At 39.7% G+C, this 9484-nt stretch overlaps 1 protein-coding gene across 2 annotated transcripts in view; it reads right to left on the minus strand.

Moving 5' to 3' along the window:
• Nucleotides 1-8607, minus strand: part of LOC144980369 (acyl-CoA-binding domain-containing protein 6-like) — a 99244-nt gene extending 90637 nt beyond the window's left edge. For both annotated transcript variants that reach the window (XM_078928072.1, XM_078928073.1), the window contains exons 1-3: nt 8459-8607; nt 7075-7139; nt 619-718 (exon numbers count right to left, since the gene is read on the minus strand). In XM_078928072.1, coding sequence (XP_078784198.1) covers nt 619-718; nt 7075-7139; nt 8459-8590 — 297 coding nt within the window. In that variant the 5' untranslated portion in view covers nt 8591-8607. The remainder of the gene's footprint in view (nt 1-618; nt 719-7074; nt 7140-8458) is intronic.
• Nucleotides 8608-9484: the final 877 nt, after the last annotated feature.

A 9484-nucleotide genomic window follows, 5' to 3' on the forward strand; every position in this document is an offset into this window, starting at 1 on the left:
AATGATAATAATAATAATATAATAATAATATTAATAATAATAATAATAATAATAATAATAATAATAATAATAATAATAATAATAATAATAATAACAACAACAATGCTGATAACTTATATAGCGCTATAACTAAGCGCTTATATTCCAAATTACTCATCCCTAATTACAATTTTTATTGTGCAACTACAAATACTTGCAAGCTCGTTGTGTTATTGGGCACGATAAAAATAACTTGTTTAATAAATACAAAGAGTTGAAAGAATTGTGCAGCTATGTGGTCTAGTGGTATGACACCCGCTTTCGGATCGAAAGGTCCTGGGTTTGAGCCTCGCGCTTGGCGCATAGTTGAGTCCTTGGAAAAGGCTCTTTACTCACATTCTCTCACCGTACTCAGGTGTAAAATGAGTACCTGGCCGTTAACAGTGTTGTCTTTGTCCGAAAATTGTAATATCGCTTAAAAGGCGTCATGTCCCGTCCTCAATGTTAAATGTTGCTGTTGACCAGGGACCCCTTGTAAAGGGCTTTGAGCACATTTAGTGGATATTGCGCTATATAAAAGCTCAATTTAAAAAAAAAAAATTTCAATATTACGACATCAGCTGATAATGAATGGCCCACCACTTGAGATCGCCACTCCTGGTCAATGTTGGTGAGAAGTGAGACGTACTCCATCATTGCCTGACTTTTGCTCACGTCACCCAATTTATTCCAGGCGTCCCTTGGAAGGAAAGAAACAGATAATGTGGGTTTGACTGCGTGTGTATCAAGTGCTCTCCCAATTGAGCTATTGATGTTTTTGTTTTTAAGGGTTTTGCAGGACTTGCAACACATTAAGGTCATATCAGTGCCAGTAAAAAGGAAGAAAATGGGATAGTAAAAAGTTCTAGAATTACAATTAAAGCACCCAAGAGAAAGTAAGACATAGGGGAACTGGGAACAAATAGGGATCAGATGTAGATTCAAAGAGCATACCATCAATGTACTTAGTTTGAGATCATCTATAAGTATAAGTCTCATCCGGACACAAGCACAAAATCCAACAAAGAGGAACACACTCAAATGCTTACATTATACATTAAAAAATAACAAATATACTAATATATAACAGAGAGATGATTTACAAGAAAAAAAATATCATCTCCCAAAACAATAACTATGCATTTGACTGTTTCCCTCCCAGCTAGGACTCCGGCCAGAGCCAGGAAAAAAACTAAGTAATCTCATTCCAAGACAAAGACAGAAAGCAAGTTGGAAAACAGATATAGGGGGATAGAAGACACAGTGTGTACCTCCCTGCCCACTATGGGAGGTCAGGAACCCCACCCAGATATAAGGGGGTAGAAGACACAGTGTGTACCTCCCTGCCCACTATGGTAGGTCAGGATCCCCACCCAGATATAGGGGGATAGAAGACACAGTGTGTACCTCCCTGCCCACTATGGGAGGTCAGGAACCCCACCCAGATATAGGGGGATAGAAGACACAGTGTGTACCTCCCTGCCCACTATGGGAGGTCAGGATCCCCACCCAGTAATATGGGTTTGACCTCGTATGTATCGAGTGATCTACCAACTGAGCTATTGAGTTCCCTTAACTCTCTCCTTACCAGCTATTTTCAGAATTTGACCCGAAACTTCACACTTACCCAACACAAAAATATTTTTTTCAAGCAGAATATTAACAAGTATATTCTATATTTTGTTCAGAAGCAGTTTTAGTCACTTTGAACTGAAACGTCAAACTGGCAATTCACCTTCTTTTTTCAACCAGCAAAAACCTTGTTAATCATCAAAACGGTTCATTGTCCACCAACCATTAAAATTTCCACTACCTATCTACCTGTTAACTTTTTTGATCTCCTTCTTTTTCTATAATTTGTTCCTTCTGACTACAATTTTGGGAATATTGATGATGGCCGGGAATTTGTTTAGTTCCCAAGGCCAAGGTGTTGTTTGCCCCAAAACAGACCACACCTACTATTTTCTTGTCTTCCTCATACAAAATGATACAATTTATTATCACAAAACTAGATCCAACAACATATTATCCGAATTAGAGATGAAAATAGCTATCAAAACAAGGCAGCAAAGATGGTGGAAAATGATCTAGCTCATATATGAATTTAAAGTCATACATGTGTCAGTGTGGATAGACAGCTCAGTGGGTTGGACTGTAGCCATCGTTATGTTATAGCCTGATACCATAGCCATCATTATGTTATAGCTTGATACCGTAGCCATCGTTATGTTATAGCCTGATACCATAGCCATCATTATGTTATAGTGATACCGTAGTCATCGTTATGTTATAGCCTGATACCGTAGCCATCGTTATGTTATAGCCTGATACCGTAACCATCGTTATGTTATAGCCTGATACCGTAGCCATCGTTATGTTATAGCCTGATACCGTAGCCATCGTTATGTTATAGCCTGATACCGTAGCCATCGTTATGTTATAGCCTGATACCGTAGCCATCATTATGTTATAGCCTGATACCGTAGCCATCGTTATGTTATAGTGATACCGTAGTCATCGTTATGTTATAGCCTGATACCGTAGCCATCGTTATGTTATAGCCTGATACCGTAACCATCGTTATGTTATAGCCTGATACCGTAGCCATCGTTATGTTATAGCCTGATACCGTAGCCATCATTATGTTATAGCCTGATACCGTAGCCATCATTATGTTATAGTGATACCGTAGTCATCGTTATGTTATAGCCTGATACCGTAGCCATCGTTATGTATAGCCTGATACCGTAACCATCGTTATGTTATAGCCTGATACCGTAGCCATCGTTATGTTATAGCCTGATACCGTAGCCATCGTTATGTTATAGCCTGATACCGTAGCCATCGTTATGTTATAGCCTGATACCGTAGCCATCATTATGTTATAGCCTGATACCGTAGCCATCGTTATGTTATAGTGATACCGTAGTCATCGTTATGTTATAGCCTGATACCGTAGCCATCGTTATGTTATAGCCTGATACCGTAACCATCGTTATGTTATAGCCTGATACCGTAGCCATCGTTATGTTATAGCCTGATACCGTAGCCATCATTATGTTAGCCTGATACCGTAGCCATCATTATGTTATAGTGATACCGTAGTCATCGTTATGTTATAGCCTGATACCGTAGCCATCGTTATGTTATAGCCTGATACCGTAACCATCGTTATGTTATAGCCTGATACCGTAGCCATCGTTATGTTATAGCCTGATACCGTAGCCATCGTTATGTTATAGCCTGATACCGTAGCCATCGTTATGTTATAGCCTGATACCGTAGCCATCATTATGTTATAGCCTGATACCGTAGCCATCGTTATGTTATAGTGATACCGTAGTCATCGTTATGTTATAGCCTGATACCGTAGCCATCGTTATGTTATAGCCTGATACCGTAACCATCGTTATGTTATAGCCTGATACCGTAGCCATCGTTATGTTATAGCCTGATACCGTAGCCATCGTTATGTTATAGCCTGATACCGTAGCCATCGTTAGTTATAGCTGATACGTAGCCGTCGTTATGTTATACCTGATACTGTAGCCATCGTTATGTTATAGCCTGATACCGTAGCCATCGTTATGTTATAGCCTGATACCGTAGCCATCGTTATGTTATAGCCTGATACTGTAACCATCGTTATGTTATAGCCTGATACCGTAGCCATCGTTATGTTATAGCCTGATACCGTAGCCATCGTTATGTTATAGCCTGATACTGTAGCCGTCGTTATGTTATAGCCTGATATCGTAGCCATCGTTATGTTATAGCCTGATACCGTAGCCATCGTTATGTATAGCCTGATACCGTAGCCATCGTTATGTTATAGCCTGATACCGTAGCCATCGTTATGTTATAGCCTGATGCTGTAGCCATCGTTATGTTATAGCCTGATACCGTAGCCATCGTTATGTTATAGCCTGATACTGTAGCCATCGTTATGTTATAGCCTGATACCGTACCATCGTTATGTTATAGCCTGATGCTGTAGCCATCGTTATGTTATAGCCTGATGCCGTAGCCATCGTTATGTTATAGCCTGATACCGTAACCATCGTTATGTTATAGCCTGATACCGTAGCCATCGTTATGTAATAGCCTGATACCGTAACCAACGTTATGTTTAGCCTGATACCGTAGCCATCGTTATGTTATAGCCTGATACTGTAGCCATCGTTATGTTATAGCCTGATACCGTAGCCATCGTTATGTTATAGCCTGATACCGTAGCCATCGTTATGTTATAGCCTGATACCGTAGCCATCGTTATGTTATAGCCTGATACCGTAGCCATCATTATGTTATAGCCTGATACCGTAGCCATCGTTATGTTATAGTGATACCGTAGTCATCGTTATGTTATAGCCTGATACCGTAGCCATCGTTATGTTATAGCCTGATACCGTAACCATCGTTATGTTATAGCCTGATACCGTAGCCATCGTTATGTTATAGCCTGATACCGTAGCCATCGTTATGTTATAGCCTGATACCGTAGCCATCGTTATGTTATAGCCTGATACGTAGCCGTCGTTATGTTATAGCCTGATACTGTAGCCATCGTTATGTTATAGCCTGATACCGTAGCCATCGTTATGTTATAGCCTGATACCGTAGCCATCGTTATGTTATAGCCTGATACCGTAACCATCGTTATGTTATAGCCTGATACCGTAGCCATCGTTATGTTATAGCCTGATACCGTAGCCATCGTTATGTTATAGCCTGATACGTAGCACGTCGTTATGTTATAGCCTGATACGTAGCCATCGTTATGTTATAGCCTGATACCGTAGCCATCGTTATGTTATAGCCTGATACCGTAGCCATCGTTATGTTATAGCCTGATACCGTAGCCATCGTTATGTTATAGCCTGATCTGTAGCCATCGTTATGTTATAGCCTGATACCGTAGCCATCGTTATGTTATAGCCTGATACTGTAGCCATCGTTATGTTATAGCCTGATACCGTACCATCGTTATGTTATAGCCTGATGCTGTAGCCATCGTTATGTTATAGCCTGATCCGTAGCCATCGTTATGTTATAGCCTGATACCGTAACCATCGTTATGTTATAGCCTGATACCGTAGCCATCGTTATGTAATAGCCTGATACCGTAACCATCGTTATGTTATAGCCTGATACCGTAGCCATCGTTATGTTATAGCCTGATACTGTAGCCATCGTTATGTTATAGCCTGATACCGTAGCCATCGTTATGTTATAGCCTGATACCGTAGCCATCGTTATGTTATAGCCTGATACCGTAGCCATCGTTATGTTATAGCCTGATACCGTAGCCATCGTTATGTTATAGCCTGATACCGTAGCCATCGTTATGTTATAGCCTGATACCGTAGCCATCGTTATGTTATAGCCTGATACCGTAGCCATCGTTATGTTATAGCCTGATACCGTAGCCATCGTTATGTTATAGCCTATACCGTAGCCATCGTTATGTTATAGCCTGATACCGTAGCCATCGTTATGTTATAGCCTGATACCGTAGCCATCGTTATGTTATAGCCTGATACCGTAGCCATCGTTATGTTATAGCCTGATACCGTAGCCATCGTTATGTTATAGCCTGATACCGTAGCCATCGTTATGTTATAGCCTGATACCGTAACCATCGTTATGTTATAGCCTGATACCGTACCATCGTTATGTTATAGCCTGATACCGTAACCATCGTTATGTTATAGCCTGATACCGTAGCCATCGTTATGTTATAGCCTGATACCGTAAGCCATCGTTATGTTATAGCCTGATACCGTACCATCGTTATGTTATAGCCTGATACCGTAGCCATCGTTATGTTATAGCCTATCCGTAGCCATCGTATGTTATAGCCTATACCGTAGCCATCGTTATGTTATAGCCTGATACCGTAGCCATCGTTATGTTATAGCCTGATACCGTAGCCATCGTTATGTTATAGCCTGATACCGTAACCATCGTTATGTTATGCTACCGTACACTTATGTATAGCCTGATACCGTAACCATCGTTATGTTATAGCCTGATACCGTAGCCATCGTTATGTTATAGCCTGATACCGTAGCCATCGTTATGTTATAGCCTGATACCGTAGCCATCGTTATGTTATAGCCTGATACCGTAGCCATCGTTATGTTATAGCCTGATACCGTAGCCATCGTTATGTTATAGCCTGATACCGTAGCCATCGTTATGTTATAGCCTGATACCGTAGCCATCGTTATGTTATAGCCTGATACCGTAGCCATCGTTATGTTATAGCCTGATACCGTAGCCATCGTTATGTTATAGCCTGATACCGTAGCCATTGTTATGTTATAGCCTGATACCGTAGCCATCGTTATGTTATAGCCTAATACCGTAACCATCGTTATGTTATAGCCTGATACGTAACCATCGTTATGTTATAGCCTGATACCATAGCCATCGTTATGTTATAGCCTGATACCGTAACCATCGTTATGTTATAGCCTGATACCGTAGCCATCGTTATGTTATAGCCTGATACCGTAGCCATCATTATGTTATAGCCTGATACTGTAGCCATCGTTATGTTATAGCCTGATACCGTAGCCATCGTTATGTTATAGCCTGATACCGTAGCCATCGTTATGTTATAGCCTGATACTGAAATCCAAAAGGACTGACAGTTTGACGTCATTATTTGTTTTTTGCACCGCTTAGTGATTTGTCGTTAGTAGAGCTCATGGAAACAAGTTATTTCATTGGTTGAAATATTGAATACAACTCACGATTTGTTTTCTTTTGTGGCAAAAGACTGGCATTTTGACGACATTTTTTGGTCAGTATCAGGCTATAACTTTACGAAGGCCACGTTTAGACTTAGACCACCTTTCCTTTTGTTCCTTTTATCTGCAATGGTTCTAGTTCTAATCAGTTTCGTTTTTTTTCCGTCCCAAATGATGTACTTGTTCTGTTTTTATCCTGAGCAGGAGTTTATAACAATGAGCCCATGATGAAATGGAGTATCAGGCCTTCAAATAACAAGGTTTTACAACGGTTTTGAAAATATAGATATAATCTTACCATTTAGCTTTGCCTTGAAAATCAAAAAAGCTTGGTTTCGGGGTGTTACACTTGCCTTCTTTTGCCTGAAGATTTTAAAAAGTTTGTATTGATTTTAAATAACCACAACATAATAATAACATCTGATAATAATTATCATCCACAACCAAAATAATAAATAATATATAATAAATAGCCTGGCTTTTTTTCTTTTTTCTTTTTTTTTTTCTTAAAGAAAAAACATGAAAAGTAAAAAATAAAAAAAAACCCAGCTCCGCAACAAGGTTCATAATCGTGAAATAACAGTTCTTCTTAGAAATATAATCTTAGTCACAGTCGGTCTCAGCTAGTTTCACAGAATTCACAATTCTCATTCTTCAGCAGTTTTCAGTCAATCTTGAAGTCGCCACTCCGTTAATCGAAGATAATCGCGACTGTGAGTGTCACAGTGGTCAGGACAAATGGACATGCCTAGGCTTTTTAACATTTTTTTTTATTTCTTTGTTAAATAAATCCAATTTGGCCATTTATTGTTTTAATATTTTCCAGCAAAGAATTCCATAATCAGCTGGTGCTTGGAAAGAAAATGAGTTGAGATCAGCATTAATTAACTCGTGACTGTGGGACCTGGTATGAGTTGAGATCAGCATTAATTAACTCGTGACTGTGGGACCTGGTATGAGTTGAGATCAGCATTAATCAACTCGTGACTGTGGGACCTGGTATGAGTTGAGATCAGCATTAATTAACTCGTGACTGTGGGACCTGGTATGAGTTGAGATCAGCATTAATCAACTCGTGACTGTGCGACCTGGTATGAAATGAGTGCTGTTTTTTGGGGATAAGGCGATCAACTGGGAACGTTGTCAGTCCATGGCAAGCCTTAAACTTAAAGAGGAACACTTTGGGGCTTTGTGTTTTTGTTTAGGGCATCTTTCGTGTAAGTGAACACTCAGTGTAATGGCGACCAGATTAGGCTCTTGCGCATCTCACTAATGAATGCATTCAGTCCTCCTGTAACTTGTTAAAAACAAACCTACATGCTGTTTTTAATTTTCTCAGATCTGCCATCTGCTTTATTTTTACTCTTCACAGTCTTCGCTGTGATTATTACGATGACAGACACTGTCTGGCAAAAACTAAAACAAGACAAAAGGTCAGGCTTTTGATTATTGCCAGATAGTGTGTGATGTTCATTGGACCACGTTGTACTTGTCCTCTTAAGAATCCAAGAGTTGCATTTGTCTTTTTACAAACATTATCATTTTCCGATGTGGCTGTGGTGCCTGCTATTGACAATTGACTTGTACTTGATCGACAACTCAATCATACGAAGAATGGCGATAGATAATAATAGAATAAGAGTGTGAAATCTTAAATCAAGCCTTTCGGAGGCCATTCTCACCTGTTTGAACCGAGCATAGAAGTAAAGTAACTTTTCCGTCTCAAATTTTGCATTATTTCGTCGAACATAATCAGTTGCAGCTTGGAAGATATTCTCCAGATCCTCAAACTCGAACTCACCATCATCCGCCATATTGTAAACACATCAGAAGTGAGATTGTATGTCGTAAAACCGCTCCCACCCCACACCGGAGACACACCCATGATTAAAAGGTTTTGTCTCTTAATACTTTCGCAAAATAGTTTATATATTAAAAATTCATGTTCTTATTATACAATCATATCACCTGTAACTAATAAAACACGAGGTTTTTTTTTTCTCCCTAGGACAGCACTTGAAACACAATCCTGTCTTGCAAAGGATCTCTGATGAAATTGGAATGAAAAACAAGTCTTTAGCGCCGCATAAGGCTAATTGTTTTTAAGGGTTTGACGCATGGCCGACTGGAGTACTCCTATATCATCGTTTTACGGCGCTTACAACACATTTCGGTCATATCAGCGCCAGTAAAAAGGTAGAAAATTGGATAGTAAAAACATTCTAGATATACGATTAAAAGGACGAGGAAAAAGTAAGACAAATGGGAAATTGGTTAAAATAAGAAACAGATGTAGATTCCAAGAGCATACTATCAAAGTACTTAGTTTGAGATCTCCTAAAATCTCACCCAGACACCAGGACAAGATCCCACTAAGAGGAATACACTCAAATGTTTACAAATCATACGTTTAAAAAAAAGACAATTCATAACAGAGATGATTTACAACGAAAATAATATCATCTCCCAGAGCTATAACTATACATTCAACTGCTTCCCTCCCAGTCAAGAACTCCGGCCAGTGTGAGGACAAAACTAAGTAATCTCATTCCAAGTCCAAGACAAAGACAGAAATCAAGTTGGAAAACAGATACAAGGGATAGAAGACACAGTAAATGTCTCCCTCCCATGGGTCAGAACCACCCAGCATACAAAGGGGGTCTGGTACCCCACCAGCACACAATGGGGGTCTGAACCCCACCCAGCCA

Source organism: Berghia stephanieae, chromosome 9 (assembly GCF_034508935.2).
Source record: "Berghia stephanieae isolate SIO BIC M18660-M18661 chromosome 9, UCSD_Bste_1.3, whole genome shotgun sequence".
Lineage (NCBI taxonomy): Eukaryota > Metazoa > Mollusca > Gastropoda > Nudibranchia > Aeolidiidae > Berghia > Berghia stephanieae.